Source organism: Micropterus dolomieu, linkage group LG16 (genome assembly GCF_021292245.1).
Source record: "Micropterus dolomieu isolate WLL.071019.BEF.003 ecotype Adirondacks linkage group LG16, ASM2129224v1, whole genome shotgun sequence".
NCBI lineage: Eukaryota > Metazoa > Chordata > Actinopteri > Centrarchiformes > Centrarchidae > Micropterus > Micropterus dolomieu.
The window spans coordinates 15,139,802-15,158,659 of record NC_060165.1 but is presented as its reverse complement, the minus strand read 5'-3'; the positions used below and the strand labels follow the sequence as shown (position 1 = coordinate 15,158,659).

The 18,858-nt window shown below is 40.3% G+C and overlaps 1 protein-coding gene across 2 annotated transcripts in view; it reads right to left on the bottom strand.

Annotated features, from left to right (window-relative positions):
* The window catches only part of iqsec3a (IQ motif and Sec7 domain ArfGEF 3a), a 118,806-nt gene that overhangs the window by 17,319 nt on the left and 82,629 nt on the right, over positions 1–18,858 (bottom strand). For both annotated transcript variants that reach the window (XM_046071633.1, XM_046071632.1), the window contains exons 6-9: positions 15,988–16,149; positions 11,208–11,330; positions 5,781–5,947; positions 1,655–1,794 (exon numbers count right to left, since the gene is read on the bottom strand). In XM_046071633.1, coding sequence (XP_045927589.1) covers positions 1,655–1,794; positions 5,781–5,947; positions 11,208–11,330; positions 15,988–16,149 — 592 coding nt within the window. The remainder of the gene's footprint in view (positions 1–1,654; positions 1,795–5,780; positions 5,948–11,207; positions 11,331–15,987; positions 16,150–18,858) is intronic.

Genomic DNA, 18,858 nt, shown 5'->3' with positions numbered 1-18,858 from the left:
CCTTTCCGTGTTATGAGTGGGCACACACAGCATATTCCCACATGAATCAGTGTAATCAGTCAATTACAAAGCTAAATAAGTTTGCCTCGATCTGTGACTGTCTCAGACTTGTAAAATCTCAAACACATAAAACTTTCCAAAAAATATACACACAGTGAATGAAAACAACAGCCACATGTCAATGTGTGGGCATTTTAAACTCTCAACTTGACTTAACTAAAACATTTCCAATGTTAGGTTCAACCACTTACATTATGCTACTAACCAAGCCTTTTCGCCCTAAACAGTGAAAAACAAGACTCCAATGATAGCAGTTGTTGATAAGCATTCATTCATTTAGCTGATGCTTTTATCCAAAGCAACTTCCAATTGTTATACATTTCAGAGGTCGCACAGTGTCTTGCTCAGGGACACAATGGGGGATTGAACCTGGGTCTCTGATACCAAAGGTATCGTCTTATCCTTTGCGCCATTGCCACCCCATGTATTTTGCTGGTTTCGCTGCTGATGAGACATTTAATGGCTAATAAATGTGCTACCAAGGCTAGGTGATAGTGTAAGGCCTTGAGAGAGCTCGTAGAACGCCACTAAAACACTGTTCTCCCAGAATGCAGAGTTACTTGTGGCTCCTAGAGTCTCCAAAAGGAGAATGGGAGCCAGAGCACTCAGCTATCAAGTTCATCTCTTGTGAATTCAGCTCCCAGTTTGGGTTAGGGAGGCAGAAACCATCTCCACATTTAAGAGTAGGCTTAAGACTTTCATTTTATAGTTAGGTTTCTGCCTGTTGAAACCCTGTTTTTTGCTTGTCACTGTCGCCAAGCGCTTGTAAAAACTATTAAAAAGACTACTGGTGAAAAGTGTTATAAGATAACTTCTGTTATGAATGATATGGCGCTATATAAATAAAATTGAATAATGTGAGTGAGTGACTTAGCATGGAGTTGGCAGAGAATGTGTGTGTGCAATCAAATTCATGTTTTTGTGTGATTACCTTGACCTTCTACTATTCTAGCAAGCCAACATGACTATAAGGAGAAGTGTTGTGAAAAATAGAGGCAGGGACACTGGACCACTAAACAAAAATTGTTTGTAACTCTGTGATGGAAAGTGATTTAGTATTTTATATCCACATCAAACAACTGGTGAAGGTTCTACAGTGTCTAATAAGGAAAACAAGTGCTGTACCATCAACTCAACCCCATCTGGGAATCACTTTATGTTACTTCTGTGTGTGTGGGTACTCTAATGTACTGTAATGTCTTATCTGTGTTTCTCATTGTATCTACAAAAAGTAGCTTTTTCAGCAAAAAGGGTCTTAAGAAACTAAGTGGACTGTAGCTGCAGAGTGAATATCGGACATACATTAGCCAGGTGGCTACAAACTACTCCAAATAATTGATAATGTTGCTCCTTGTCTGTTGGATGTATAAATAAGCAACTGTCTGCAATCATATGCTACAGTATGTCAGTGTTGATGACAATGATTGTCCTGGCCAAAGTAGCCAAAAACATCAACTAATGCAAGCTAAAGGTTAATACGGTTTAGGTTAAATGTCAAGGTTTGCTATGTGGCTGAGGGTAAGGGCTAATGGATGCATTATATCAGTGCAGGTCCTGACAAGTATAGAGCAAAAGTGCATCTATGTGTCCTTGCCGTTTTCATGCCGACGATGGACTGTTCAACTTTGGAGACGTAGGTGACGTGGTCTTCGTTGGAGCGTAACTCCCTCTGCTGTATTCTTTCATAGATTCCCACCACCATGTCTCTGGGGATGTCTGCTCCATCATCCACACCTATAATAGGAATAGGCTGATTACACACAAGTATGCACACATCACAGGTTGGTTGCTTTTAGTTTTCGCAGACAGTCCTGTCCTTAAGAATAGTCTGTCTATTCTGGCTTAAATGCGGCAGTGTATGTGTCACAGCAACAGAAGGAGATGGATACACAAGCATATGCAACATATGACTGTATGCATATTGCACTGACACACTTTTGTTTTGCCTCATTACTTGAAATGCAATGCAGTGGAATTCAATATTTGGAGCAAAAAGAGAGCTCTTTCTCTCAATCTGCTAGTCTGTCCTTCTTTGACTTTTTTGTCTTTCATTATCTCCATTAAGTAATGACAGAAGGCAAGGTGAGAGGAGGTTAATTGGCAAGTGAAAGGTTAACACCCTGCCTCAGTCACTCTGAGATATTCCGTGATGGAACACAGTGCAGTTCAAGGCCGTGGCATTTCGACGCAGGTAGAGCTGCATGTCATTAGGCTGAAAGGTACCCTCCAGATACTCCCTGTTATATCTGCACAGCTGTATCGCGCTGTGTGGTACATTGAGTTTTCAATGGGGCAGGATGTGTTTGGGGAAAATGAAGCCGCCACAAGTGATGGCGTTGACAGTGAGGCACCCTGGGACACTGCTGAGACATCGCTGCACATTATGGAGTCAGAGGGAGAGGAGATGTCCAGGGGGAAATGTGTGTAGTGTGTCAGATTAATAAGCTAAATCTTTTTGCTGAATGTCTCTTTTTTTCTGCCAGTTCTCCCACTTTCCTTACCCTCCTTACGATTTCCTGCTTTATTTTTAGTGGCATGGCTCTTTGCATGGCCATCATGGTTAAGTGATTTGTCCACCACAGTTGATTGATTTGCCCACCAGACTGAAATCAACAACTATTAAATGGATTGATGTGGAGGTCTCTACAGACATTTATGATCCTCATAGAATAAATCACACTGAATGATCCCCTGACTTAACCTCTAGTGCCGCCATCAGGATGACATTTTTAGCTTCTAGTAGAATGTCCAGACAACTATTCTGCTAACTTTTCACATAGAGCCATCATCAGGTCAAAAACAAATGACATTCCCATCAGCATTGACTGTTCGTTGTGTTTAGTGCTAATTAGCAAAAGCTAAACTACGATGGTGAACATGGAAAATATTTTTCCTGCTTAACATCAACATGCTAGCATGTTGCTTATTATTGTGATGTTAGCATGCTGACGTTAGCATTTAGCTCATGGCATTGAAGCGCTCAGGTACAGTCCATAGAGCTGCTAGCATGGCTGGAGGCTCTGTTTTTAGAGATGGTGGTCTCAGATTTGCAGAGAGTTTACTTTTGGGGGGTTATTGTTCTCCAATATGTCATGTGAAAGCCAGAGACAGGGAAAGAGAAGAGGCATCGCTCCACGGGAAACATGGGTAAAGCAAAAGTATTCAGTAAATGAGAGACTCCAATTTTCATTTTATAATGAGCTGACCGTAGCCTACTGGATTAATTTATGGTGGAAGCTGTTTTATATTATGTTGTCCCATTGTGGAATAACTTTGACACAGACAGTCTGTTTTAACTGAGATAATGAATGTTCTATGTGTCTTCATTACTATTGGTTTCTGGTACATAATTGCATTTCACCTCAGCCAATTAGTTGAGTGAGCTATTTTTCTGTCAGTGTGTATGAGAGACATGACTTGGGAGAAAAAAAGGGGCGAAACAGAGATAATATAACAAAGACCAAATATTCTGAGACAAAACAAGATAAGAGAATGGAAGTAGACAGAGAAAACATAGTAAACTGAGCAGAAGACAAATAGAGAGGCCAAGAGAGTGGCATATTTTAATTTGCATAAGATGCTGAAATTGATTTGCCAACTTAATTTAATTGTGGGGAACATTACTGGATGAATCTATTGTAGTTGTTTTGCATCAACCTCAGCATTCCCTGATTGATTGCACCGAGGGAGAGGAAAACTACGGCACGCCTGTCTCATCCCCTACACTTGGCGAATGAGTATCTGTGTTCATATGGGAGACAAGAATTACCGGGTGCTTTCTGTCGATGTTGCTATGAGTTGTGAATGTGTAAAGCAAGGCGGGCAGGGATAGAAATGTAACCTTATTTATTTCACCTAAATTTATGCAGCGCGGTTTGATTGAATTGCAGATCCAAACACTGCTGGATACTGACTCACTTTCTCTGATTCATCTGTGGGCTTTAATGCCTTGTTCAAAGCCCTCGACATGAGTTATTTAGGAAATATATTTGGAGGATTATTGAGTATTACTGATTTCTTATTATACATTTTCTCGTCTCCATTGTAGTGAAATTCAAACTATTGGGAAACACACTAAATAATTTCTCTAACATCTGGAACAGCTCCTGGTGAGCACTTTGCCATATTGTGCCATAGAGTACATTGAAATTGAAAGCCAAATACTATAATTATGGCATCTTTCTTTGGTTCTTTCAGTTTTCTCCCTGTCTGTGGGGACTTATTCCAGTTTTTGATGGTTTTCAGGTGCCATAAATAAATCAATACCCTAGAGGGTGAAATATATTTGTTGACATATTTTTTTTGCTCCACCTCATTGGTCCAGACTAAATATTAGATTGGCTGCCATGGGTTTGTGTACAGACATTCATAGTCCCCAAAGGAAGAAGCCTACTAAGTTTTACTAGCTGTTTTTAGAGACATGGCCTGACAACAACTGGATGGATTGTCAAGAAAATGGCCTCAGATATTAATGTCCCCCACAGGAATAAATATAATGATTTTTCTGATCCTTTGACTTTTTATCCAAAATTTGTATTTGTCGAATACTTGCAGAACAATACTGCAAAAAAGATTACCATTCTCTTCCTTCTCAGTACTTTGTGTTTAGTGCTAATTAATGCTTTCTGAGCCAGCAAACTATGAGTATGATCTTGGTAGGGCTGCAGCTAACGATGATTTTAGTATTTGAAGCTTCTATAGATTATTTCAAAGATTCATCGATGCGTCGTTTAAGAAGTACTCTTGCTTTGCGGCAGCGGCGCCCCCCCGGTAACGGGACAGCTGTGCACGTTTAAAGGTGATTTATTGGTCCTTTCGGAAATTCATAGTGTGTCATACAGCAAAAATCACATCAAGAGACCAACAACCAGACAGCTGCTTTACAAACACAAACATCACCCGAGTGCTATACAAGTTATACTAAAGGCTTGTGCAGACTACAAGACTTTCAGCGTTGGCCGATGGCCGTGCTGTTCAGACTACACAACTTGCCATCTTGTGACGGGAGTCTTGAAGTTGCTGTGACGTTCACACTACATGACTGATCGGTGACAGTGACACACACACACTACACAAGCTGACAGCGGCTGTGTCCCCCGACGCTGGTCTCCAAACCACATTTTGTCAAGAAAACACATGGGAAATGTGAAACGGGAAATGAACGATCCTGCACACAAAACAGCTGTTGTTTGTTATTATAAAGATAGCAATTATAAAGACAAAGAATATGGGTGAAAGGATGGATTTTTTGGTAGACAGACCGTAACATTACAGAGTTGTTGTTTTCTTTTAGCTTGAAATAATCCCATAATTTGGACACTTTCTTCTTTGTCCCTCGCTATTTTCTTTCTTCCTCCACTTTGCCAACAGCGGCATCAAAATCACCTCGTGTTCACAGCATAAGCGTGATGTGCAGCAGTAATAAAAGTCCGTGTGAAGCAGTTTGCTATATAGTTCTATGGATTAAACGAAGCATCAATGCAAAGAATTTTAGTAATCGATTTAATCAATTTAATTGATGACTTGTTTCAGCCCTAGATTTTGGCAAACCAACCAGCTCATACTCCTCAGAAAACCTTGTCATGTGACACACATGCACATATACATACCTAAAAAGAAACCTACATTACTAGAGCGACTTGTGTAAATTAATTAATGTGACTTTAACTCCCTTAATGTGCCCGCACTTCTAGAAGCAACCATGATGCAGCGTCACTTACCTCTTAGATTGCGTATGAAGTCCTCCAGTAACATCTTGCGGTCAGGCTTGATGTTGGGACTGTACATGTCAGTGTTGAGCAGAATGATTGCGAAGGCCAGGATGAAGATTGTGTCTGGGTTGTGAAACTGCTGCACTACGTCGGGGTTACACATGCAGTAGCGCTGACTGTAAAGAAGACAAAAGAAGAAGAGGTAAAAGGAAAAGAAACAGCAAACATTTCTTTGCAAGAAAGGATGGTGTATGAGGCAAAGGAAAGAAGGTGGAAAGGAGAGGGATGAATGTGTGTGGTAATAGATCATGACAGAGGACGCAAATGTGGAGGAATGACAGAGAGGCAGAAAGGGGAAGATAGGATTTAAAAAAGAATAGGTGAGGCCAGTTAGAGAGGATGATAAATACACAGTGAGAGATGAATAGGTTATCCTTGGACAACAAAGGCATCCTTATACACACTACATGCTCATGAATGCCTTGAGCAAGCTGAGCATGATAGTGTCGCTCCCAGATAAGAGTTATGGCTTTAATTTTGCTTGTGGCTTCCTCTGAAGCTGTTTGCTGCCCCTCAGCAGCAATGAACCTCACAGTGGGTGCTCTGCTGAAACTGTCTCTGTATAAAAAAATTTGTCCCACTGGATTGGATAGTCACATGGGCCATGCAATACGCAGAAAAACTAAGGGCGCGTGTGTATGTGTTTGACTTTATCTTGGGCGAGTCCGCTGAGCCCTCAGCCATAGTTAAACATTCTCCTACATTTATGGGCCAGGTTGCTGGATTTATGCAGGTTGTTTTTGTGCTGCAGAGAAGAAATATGACGTTTGAAATATGAAATCCCTTACCTTGGCACTTCTATGCAAAAGAACGAGACAGAGGCCAGGTTCGGTTTGAAATAGTTCCCAAACAAATACCCTTAACTATAAGAGGTGGGGAATGGAAGCGCCTCTGCGTCGTGTGGATATGGAAACCATGAATCTAAAAGATTTGTAGACACCTACTTTGGGTGTTTGTATATATGCGTGTGTGTGTGTGTGTGTGTGTGTGTGTGTGTGTGTGTATTTGTGTTTTAAGAAAGACGTGCCTTGAGGAGAGAGTTACACCGTTTCTCTGTGAGGTGCATGGATATTTCCTGGTTAGGGAATGAACAATACAATAGTTAAACATCAGTACAGAGTTAAACAGTAGTATACAGAGCAAAAGGAGAATGAGAAGGTGTGTGTGAGTGTGTGTGTGTGTGTGTGTGGACCCTGTGGGCTGTGTTGGAGTGTATACTATAATCGTTAGTTTAATCAGTCATCATTTCCACATTGGGGCTGTAGCGCTGTTTTGCAAACCTGCTGAGCTGCATGATTGGAATCTAATGTCTCTGTGGGATTGCGCAAAGACACACACATTGGTGTGCAGTTGTTACCTTGTCACACACAGTTTTTATTGTGCTTTCCAACACTGCTTAAGACTTCCAAGATTATCAAAATAAAAAAAATCCTGGGGTTTGTGCATGTTTGCCTGTTTTCATTTATGTCAGTCTCATCTAAATCGCCTTCAGTTATTACAGTGGGCTGGCTGCATTTAAGCTTTACAAGCAGGAAAGAATGATTCGATTTTTTTCCTTGGATTTTGCCTCCCAGGCAGCGTACAAGCTGCCCTACCTGCTGGAGGTTGTTAGGGCTGTATGCACTTTCTGGACTAAGATGGCACTACGCTACTCAGTGCTGAAAAAAGTCCCTCAACTGCTATGTGTTTTCTGGTAAAAAAAAAAAAAAACTGAGATGTTTAATTAATCAAATAATCAAAGATAGGAAACAGAGTGGTCTTTGTATTACAAATACAACTTTATTTATTGTGTTTAAAGGTCCTGATTAACTTTTTATCTGTATTTTGATAACTGGTCTACTTGAAGCTCGTATTGGGTTCTGTGTTCAAATGAATTGGTTGTATGTGTCCTGTGTTATGTGTATTTGATATGGTTTTTAATGAACCCGGTGAAGCCAAAGACATGTTTCCAGAAATAGATAATAAAGTTTTATCTTATCTTATCTTAATATGTCATTTAAAGGTTTAATGGAAATTCAAAATGTCTAGATGATTGAGGACGGATGATTGGATGTCAAAGGGGAAGGGTGATGGATGTCTGATAGGCTGGTCTGGGAAGATGTAGGAAGACCGGACGGGAGGAGACTCACCTGAGCTTATTTTAGGGGAGGGGGCATGTCGAAGTGTCCTTGGGCAACATACTGAACCCCGAATTGCCCCTGGTGGCAATATATGTATGTGAATGTGAATGTTATTTTCTGTTTGAGCAATTAGGCTCAGCATATGAATGTGTGTGAATGGTGAATGCAATGTAGTGTAAAAGCACTTTGAGTAGTCGCAAAGACTAGAAAGGTGCTATACAAATACAGAGCATTTACATTTACATGGATGAAGGTAAAGGGAGAATGGGTCAAGCTATCGGAGACAAACTGAGCAGACAAGGTATAGGCTTGACAGGTGTGGTTGAGGCGTGACCCTGCTCCTAAACCTAAATTACCAAGGTAACTTAATTTATATATATACAGTCAAGCATAATATTTATCAACTGTAGTATGAGGTGTCTTTAGGAGAATTATAGGTTGCTACTGGGTTAGATAGTTAGGTGGCTGTTTTTGGTATACTCAAATTATGGAAATCAAGATAACTTATTATTTGATAGATGATATACATGTTTATAATTGAGGAACATTTATATTATTTGCTTTTGGTAAAGAACTTCTCACTTCACTGTCTCCCCCCACTTGTGTCTGTAGGTTAAGCAGCAGTGCTTTCATGTGTGTTTGTCATCATGCAGTATTTGTTTTAGCATGATGATAATCAGAGGGGTCCACACAGATGCTTATTCACATCTAAGTGTCTGAAAACCGTGACTCCACAGCAACCCGTCATCATGCCCTTGTCAGTAAATCCTAATGTACTGTTGCACCATGCAGTGAAAAAACTCAGTGTATGCGGCTTCCTATCTAAGTGTGCTCTTACTAAACGAGAGGGTGAAACGGCACACAATGCTGCTCACTGAAATGAATTTGGCAGCCTTCACATTTGGCATTTGCTGCTGTCTTCCAAACCAATCTTCTTTTTGTTACAGATTGCTAAACATGGTGTAATCCAATAGTCATTATGTACTCTGTGAGGATGGTTTTTGGTGCAAGATTATACAAGTTGCATGATCGTTATCTATAATAACCATTATAGAAAATACAGTAACTGTATGTGACTGTGGGGTGAGTAAATAAGGATGTCTGGATACTACACTGTAATGCCGACATGAAAATATAAATCTGCGGCATTGGGAGCTGGCTCATATTTGCTCATTCATTAGCACACTGACGCAGCAGATACTGAGTTTGCTGGCTGCTTTTCACTTTTCCCCTCGCTCTTTTTCACTGCTGCTTCAAATCCCCTTCACTTACTTCGGAGATTTCTCTCTTTCTGAGTGTGTGAGTGTGTGTGTGTTTGGAGGCATATCAAAGCCCAGGAGCAGGGGAGGCAGGCACAGAGAGGCTGTGGCAGTTACGCAACACTGGTTATTTATAAACCTTCTCCCTCTCTCCTTTTCTACCCTTCCTTCTTTTTCCCAGTTCGTGTCTATAACACGCAGAGCCAGCCTTATGTCCAAACATTACCAGTGCCAACCTCTCTGCCCACTGTCTATGACAATGCCACTGTTTTTTCTCCTCATTGGGCACCTCGACAACTGTGACAGGTGGTTGTTACTCCAGAGGGGCTACGGCAAACAGTTAGCATTAACACACAGGGCTACAGCTGCACTGCAAATTGTGGCCAGAAATTACATGCCTGGCTATTGAAATGGGGGCCGCATTGTCAACATTTTATTGTAGCTGAGCAGAAAGAAAAGACCAAAGTGTGTGCATGGTGAGGCAGTGTGACTCGACTGCTGAGATCATCCATGTGTTATCAAATATTTATGTTCACATATGTGGTCAGACTATGTTCCATTATATATTTGTTTGTTTTTTTCATGTCCCTTTATGTGTGCAAGGATGAGGAAGAGGATTAGGGCCACGTGTGAATTTTTTTTGTAGTTCTGAGATTTAAGTCAGAATTCTGAGTTTAAAGTCAGAACTCAAAAAAAAAATTCACATGTGGCCCTAATCCTATTCTGCACATGGATGTCAATTTTATCTGGTTAATTTTCTCATACTAGCTTGTTTTCATGTTTCCTCTTTGTGCATTTGTCTGGCATAGCTGTACGGTGAAAAGACAGATGCATGAACTGACATCTCACAAAAACAAAATCACAAATTCACATTTGTGCCTTTCAGCACACCTTTAGAAGTTTATATTTCTTGATAAAAAAATCCTGTGAATTGCATCTTAAAGCACCGCATGACATGTTTGGCCAAGAGGTAATTCTTAAGTGACAGTATTTCATTTCGCCTTTTACCCACTCACCCACTCAAATATCAACACACTCAGATTTAAATTACAGTAGAAAATAAATGACACCAGTAGGACAAATGAGGGATATTTTCCATAAACTAAAAGATGATAAATATTCATATCCAACTCCTTCAAAGCAACAATTCTCTCCGTGCAGCGTTTCTGAATATTAATACATTTGTCGTGCATGGACAAATATCTGGTTCTTGCATGTCTGTTCAGTAACGACTCAAACTTTCTGTTCTCACACGGCACATCATATATGTAGTTTAAAACAACAGTTTTACCACTCTGAAACATGGGCCCTTGATTTCAGACATAGGAAGACAAAGACTAGACTGCATTTAGATTAAATATTTATGGCTTAACAATTTCAAGCTAATTTGGTGAAGACAGCAGAACAGCAAAAACTTCCTGTTCTTTCAGCTTGAGCTCCATGAGAAACGTAAACATCAGGCTGAGCCAATCAGAGGCCATAGAAGGATTCGCAAATTTGTGAGCAAGAAAGAGCCGCCAGCGTTGACAAACATACAGAATAAACTGTCATAGAATAGGAAATTACTACAGATATGCTAGTCATGAATGGGGCTTTTTTTACTGTGACCTAGTCACCCCACAAAATAATGTAGTAGAAATGCTTCTTGGCCATGGAAGTAAAGCAGGGTAGCTGTAGTTACAATAGTAAGTAAGAAAGTTAACTAGAAATGCAAATGTTTACAGCTTACGTTAGAGCAGACAAACGGATCCTTTCCCTACACTTTCGTTCTTGTATTTTTGGTTTTGTAGTTAAAAACACCCACCCTAACTCTTACATGTATGAATATTGCTTGCTTTATGCACGTAATAAGTATATAATGAAATCCATACCTTGATATACCTAGATGGTTAAAGCTGAGTATATGAAAATCATACCCAAATGGTGCTCCCCTTCTAATACCAGCGAGAATATTGCAAAACCCAGACAGTCACAGCAACTACCGCTTTTACAATTACCTGAAGGCCTCGATAAGACGTTCCACCTTTTGGGCTTCTCCCTGGACACGAATGTGGGCCTGAAACTTCCTCAGTGCTTCATCCAGCTCCATGCCTGAGAAGTCCATCTCATCCACCACGCAACTGTTAAGCACAGTAGGGAAGGGATGAGATATGGAAAGAGCAAAAGCGGGGGAAAGAAAGACACAGGAAAAAAAAGAAAATTTATTAAATTATAGCAAAATGTATATATCAACATGATATGGCCCTTAAATGATGGCCTGGGTGGATCTGTGGCTGTACAACCAAGATAAAGGATGTAGAAGTCAACTCATCTGCTACCCGCTCACAGCACCACTCTGCTTACTGCAGGTATTAGCCATGCATGGACACCAGGGATAAGTCTGGGCCCAGCTATCTCCTCTGTACCACAGCTGCCAAGAGACACACGCACACGTACATGCATACAATCCCTCCGAGCAGAAAATCCTCCTATTACCTGACAACCCCAGCTTAATGACTTTAATTAAAAAAGCAAAATATCCTATCCAATGAGTTGAGGGGGGATAAATACAACGTGGGTGATTTTGGAGGTGAAATGAGGTTTTGAAATGAAAGATGTTTTTGTTAAATAGTTGTGAGGTTTTAAAGCTTTCCTCGATTTGATGTGAGATGTCCTGTTGAGGTACAAAGTGGAATGATAATCGAACTAAGAAATTAAAGAATTTTTTTTAACACTAAGATTTTTTTTTTTATGAGATTTATACCAAATCTATCCGCACCTGTTGACGACCTACTGACGGTCACGGACAGCATGTTCAAAAGAAAGATAGATAGTGGCGTCAAGACATCGCCTTCTGCTTCTGATCTTCTCTGTTTGTTGTACTATAGGAAACACTGGCGTACATGTACGTACACACACACACACACACACACACACTACATGAAGATGGATTACTGTGAACAAAGCAAGTTAATGAGGTGAGTAACTTGACTGTGACACATGCTGCTCCAGCAGAAAGGAGTCAGATAGCTGAGTCTACAGTACTGCCTGCATGGCGCCACGGTACTACAACATGAGATCACCACAAAACTGGCTCACAGTAAGAATACCATGAACTGTATACTATTTCATTTAGCACCTAGCACAATATTACAAAAACTACACCTAGCACTCCTACTCTGATACATATTAAAATACTACTATTACTTGTCCTATGTCTAATATTACTGATTGTAATACTGTTACTACAAGTGCAGGCACTATTACTACTACCATTACTACCACTATTGCTTGTCCTATGTATTTTTATTTACTATTAGTACTTGCTACTGCTGTTATGAATTTTACTGCAACAACCTACTACTACTACTACTAATTAAACTATGTCTACAATTACTACTACTACCACCACATCTACTACTATTTGTACAATGTGATTTATTACTACTACTGTAACTAATACTAAACTACTGCTACTGGTCTTGTGTCTACTACTGTATGTCTACCATTACTTCTACAGTTATACTACTACACTACTGTAACTGCTTCTGTGGTTGTCAGTGCTACTGCTACTTCTGTCCCTATGATTATTGCTACTACTCCATCTTTTACTGCTACAGGCACACCACCTTCTCTATTACTGCTATTAATACTGGATGCTGCTACACCTAACACAGGAAACACACACACTCCACACAGAAAGGCCCAAGCAAGGCTCTAGTCACTGGTGGATTACACACCTTTCCCAGGACCTTGTTGTTGTGAGGCAAGGTGCTAAATACTGCATTAATACAACTACTGCAATTAATAATCATAACATGACAGGCACTTTGATAACAATAATAATAATCAGTTAACTGTGTTGTTTTCTACCAGTGATGTGAGACAGTTTTCTGCACAATGCTTACACAGGTAAAGCTTATAGTTCACAGTGACTTGATCCTCCTCCTGATCAACTCTCTTGACTGTCGAGCCTCTCTGATCGCCCTCTTCATGACTCACTTCTTTGCTCCGCCACCCCTCTCTCCCTTCTTCCCTGGCTGTCACTCCTTGTTTATGTAACGTCAGACGAGATGCTCTCTAGCCTAAGTACATCAGCCCTCTACTTCCCCCCCATTTCTTTCCCATACACACTCAAAAATAATAGCACACGCATGCACACGAGCACACATGCACGTATACACGCACACATTCTGTTCTCATGCATACGCTTTGTTGATCTGTATACAGTACCTGGCAGGGAAATAGACACATCTCTCGGCATAGCAAGGCTTAAACTGTATGTTTACAAGGCTGTCATGGCAGGTCCACACATACACACGCACACAGACGCACACACACTCACACAATTCAAATAAAAAGAAACAGCAGGCCAGATGGAACCATATTTTGAGCAGCCAATGACAGGCTGAAAACAGATCTCATTCTTGCTGCTAAACAAGCACAATACATTATCAGTAAATGAGTCGTCGGGGGTGCCACATTTCTTGGAACCTAAATCTATAACCACAATTTGGCTTAATTGACTTGGGACATTTTAACTATGGTTGTTTATGCTTGAAGAAATGAGAACAGAATGAAGCGAATTAGCTTTCTAAGGAGAGGACAGGAAAACAGGAGACAACACAAACAAAACACAAATATAGAAACGCATGCATTCAAACCCTCCCTATACATACACACACAGAAGTCACACACACACATTCAGGCTCAGTAAATCACCATGAGTGATTTTCAAATTAGACTGCAATCCCTCACCCGCACTCCTGTGACTACACTTTGTACACTTTATCGAAAGTGCCCTCACACACACTTTTCCACCCTCCTATCATGTTCCTCTTCAACATCACTGCCACTCAGAGTATGGCTGTAAATCTACTCTGTAGGAAAATAGGGAAAATGTACATCTATATAACCAAATGTCACCTGCATCGACTATATATGCACTGTGAATTGGAGTTTGAAGTCTTAAAAGCATAATCCTGTTAATACAATGTATTTGGAACCATGATAGAGTCCATTTGAGAAAATATGGATATTAGATGAGGGAGACCTGGGGTGAACAACTTGGTAGAGTGCTGTGTCGTGTATGTGTGGCCGTGCCACTAAAAGTGTGTTCTTGGTTTGATAACTTGTACGCAAAGGAGGATAAAAGAAAGATCCGCGGCACCTCCTCTAGTTGATATGCAAATTTAGAGGTAATTGGTGAATGGGAGAATGTAACAGAATGAAAAAGGCAATTACGGAGATAAAGTTAGGAAGATGTTGAAGGATGGAAATACACAAACGCAGGAGATCTCTAAAGTTTCAGAGCAAATAAAGCCAGTCAGGTTAATGACCTGGAATGCATCTTAAAGGGTGAAGTCAGTCATATGTGCACATACGTGTGTTTCCACCTTTATTTGATGAGTAATACTAGAACGAGGCATCTGTCCTTGTTCTCTGGGCTCATCAGTTTTTTTCTGTCCGATTTATTTATGTATTTTATATTTATATTTATTCTGCTGTAAAGAACACACTGTACGAACAAGATGAAAAAAAAAGTTTCAAGTTATCAATGTTTGTTTTTACAGTTTTGAAGTTTTGAAGCTAATAAATTTGCTATTTAATGCAACGTCCTGACAAAACTCATGCATGGTATTTTTATTTAGGATTTTAAGAGTAATTTCCAGAAAATTCATCTTTCATTCATGAAATGCAAATTCATGACTTATTATTGATTCATATTTTATTTATTTTAAGTTCTTGTATTTGTCTTGTACATAGACTGGTAGTACACCAATGGCACTTCTAAGGTGCATCATGTGATGTGTAGGATTCAGTGTTTTTAGAGCTTGCCCTGTACAATGGACTAAAACTCTGGATCAGCTGTTTTGATTTTGACCATTATTTTTTAAGTCTCACAACTTTATGGAAGTAAAATACAACACTGGAGTACTCCTTTAACAAACACACACAAATCTTGATTCAGTTACAGCACTCTGGTCGGAATTTCAGTTGATAAGGCGAATATGTAGAATCTGCTGAGATGTTGTTAGCCAACCAATACTAAAGATTTAAAGAACATTTTCCTAGATATTCGATACAGTAACTACCAAGAGCAGGAGCTAAATTCTCCTTTATTCTGTTGAGATGTGTTATGGAATCTCAAAAAAAAATTTACATTATCAGACAACAAAAATTGCTCTTTGTTTCTCACTTCTTGTCTGATATAATACTACCAATACAAAAGAAACTGCGGTTTTGATATTAATGTGATAAAAGAAGCTGAAAAACAAAAAGGGCAGGAAAGTTTATTATTTTTTATTTTTGTCTTATCAGTTTGTAATCCAACTTCTATAATTCTGTCTAGCAAGTCAACCTAGATTAACAATTTGAAGAGTTAGATGAGCGCTTATTTGTAGGATCATGGCACTTCAATTTCAGCTTGTTTTCAGTTTACTTTGATGAAAAAACTAATGAAATGCCAGTGTCTGCAAAAATAACAACTTTGACATAAGCGGATACTGAAGTTACAATTTAGGTTTCACATTTGGATTCAGGGAATTATCTGACCCAAGATAAAGTTGAAAAATGTATAAGCCTGTGCACAGTTAGCTCAGGTATCAACATGATTTGCACAATATTGTGACTGATAAAGCTGAGGATTTTCCTTGTGCTATCAAATCCTGTCCTGTAGTTCCTGTAGACCCTGACCCCTGATCTCCCAGAAAATGGAGGGATTACCAAGCAGAATCACCTTAAGAGGAGTGGTAAATTATCCTAAAGCGGTTTCAGGAAATAATGTGTGCTACTCACTCAAGGACATCTCTGTTGAAGGGCTTCTTGCTGTTGCCAAGGAACTCTCCTATCATCTGTCTGCTCAGGCCCTTTCTCTGTAGCAGGAAATGGGCCACGCCAATGGGTGTGTCTGGGATGAAGCCTCGAGAGATCAGGAACTGAAGGCCCTTGTCAGGGTTTCTGAAAGAAAAGAGAAGAAAGGAAGACTGAGTGAGTAAAGGGAATTCTTGTCAGTGTTTTAAAATTGCACAGATGCAATTTTATGTCCTAAATGTGGTGGTAGTAGCATGGCTGAGACGAATGGTTTGCATTTTCACATACTTAACCACACTTAGTTCCAGTAACAAGTCAGTTTGTTCAGATTAACAGTTATCTGGCGGCAGGTAGAAGTGTTACACACATGCAGTCCACACCAACAGAAGTAGAGCTACATCCTTTATTTGTTTATTATTCATTTTAATGACTGCTGAAAAAGCATTAAGGACATTAAAAAAAAAAAAAGAATTATGCATTGCAGTAATGAGGTTCTTGGTCTGAATATCTGTAGCTTTTGCGGGCGCTTACTGTGCACACCTGCACTGTGGGCTAAAAGTGATAAAACACACAAGGCAGAATGTCATCTGTATTCATTCCCATGCTGAATTACAACATTCATTAACAACTACTTAACAGCTCGACACTGCTAAATTCAGAGGATACTGCCAGAACCATACTGGGTGATCTGGGATGCAGCTTTATAGCCCTGCTTATAAATACAAAGACTTTGAGGAATTCTTAAGAAGACTTTGTTGGACTGGGACAGGTCTAAGATTTGCTTGAGTCAACGTCTGTGACTTTTGTTTTTGTTTTTCATTAATTTAGTGGTTAAGTGTTCTTTGTGTTGTTGATTTCATCAGCGTGCCAAAATCAAGACCAATGGCTGCCTGCAAGATCATATATCAACCCAAAAAAATGTGATTGGCAGTGTAACCTTTGTATAAATAACACCTTCATCATAAGCAATAAAACTCACACTGAGGTTTGGATGCTTCAGCCTTACTTGTTTTGGTACGACCAATAGCTTGTGATGGCCAGGGGTAGACAGGTAATCTGGCATACAGGGAAAAAGCCCGGGAGCTGACGAACCTTTGGGGCCGGTGTAATGAAAATTCTTTATTTATTTATTATAAAAAAATGGGCCAACGACTATCCCATGAAGCATGGACAACGGCCTACAGGGTAATTTTCTATACTGACATTGGCCTGACTCAACCACATCTCTTACCACCACTCCCTCCCCTCTGCCCTCTGTTTCTGCCCCCCCCCCCCCCCCCCCCCCCCCCCCCCCCCCCCTATGATCCTATCAAAAGTCTTGCTGATATTTTTCAGCTGACTGCATAGCAGAAGTTACTTATGTATGAAGAGGGGAGTAATATCGTGACTATTTATAACCCTATTAGACACAGAGGATAGTTGCTCTAGGGAGGCTACCACATTATTGGCACAGCTCTCCCTCTACAGTGACTATACAGTGTTTAAACCACTGTCTTTACATAACAGAGCAGTGTGTGTGTGTGTGTGTGTGTGTACCACAGCTAATGGGTTTAGTAGGGCGAGGGTGGGACAGAGGGGAATGGAGAGGGGAGGATAAAGGGCAGGATATAAGGAGGAGGCTGGAAGAAGACCAGACAGAGCAGATGTGCGGGAATGGGAATGTGAGGACAGAGAAGGGAGGACGATGAGTGCAGGCTAGACTGCCTGAAAGCATCTGCTGTGACAGTCTCAGCACACTCCCAGCTTCTAGCTCACCCTCTCAGCTGAAGGTGATGTCTTGCCAAATGAATTTGGCAGATATCACTCATTTGATGTTTGCCCAACAACAGATGGATCACACATGGTGATTATTATTCACAATCAAAAGTGGAAGGGAGGAAGATACGGAAGGAAGGGGAGGAAATGATGCAGGAAATACAATATGAATAGATTCAGATGAGTAGTGCAGAAACAGACTGTCCTCATCAGACAATCACAAGCATGGGTTGTTTGTTCAAATGCTGAAAGCAACCGTGTTTACATTTTCCATGTCATGGACCTGTTGTGATTGTGCAGATGATGTTTGTCCTTTCCCCGGAGCAATGGTGGGAGTACTGTTGTGTCTTTATAATGCAGCAAAATTAAAAATCTTGGCAACTTTAACACAGAGATCGTGGTTCACATCTCATCTCTGGTGTACCTCCTCCTGCAACCTTGTCTCCTAGAAATTAAAGATACATACTTCTAGTTTGTTTTGCCAGTTACATTTTGAAGGGGGATGTAATTGTCACCTGGATTATGTTCACGGGCAGCGTGTTGTCAGTTAAAGGAAGTACATGGATAACTCAAGCAAAACTTAAGTAAGAGGTTTTGGTGTGAGCATACAAAGTGGACACAGATATTATAATCCTTAGTCCCATGTGTTTAAGTTAGGCACTTAAGGAACAACTGTGGTTTCAGTTAAAATGTCAATACAGTCCTGTCATGCTTCAAGTCAAGACAATTACAATTTTTCCCTGACCTAACCAAGCCCTGTGAGCCCTTAAATATAGCCATAAACTCAAGCTTTGGAGAGGGAAAGGGAAGGGAAAACAAATTAAAAACATGTCAGTGAACATTTACGTTCAGTATCAACATTTTGCAGTATATACAGTACACAGTACTGTATACTTATTTCTAGGAGACAGGGTTACCTTCAGTCAATGTTGGTTTGAAACCAACCTTAAGTAGTTTCAGTTTCCTAATCTTAACCAAACAGGTGGCAGATCAGAAAACACCTGTGTATTTTTTGCCTTTATTTTGTGACATTGAGGAAACGTAGGAGAGAGAGATGGGGCGACATGCAGCAACCGGCTGCTGGTCGGATTCGAACCCGGG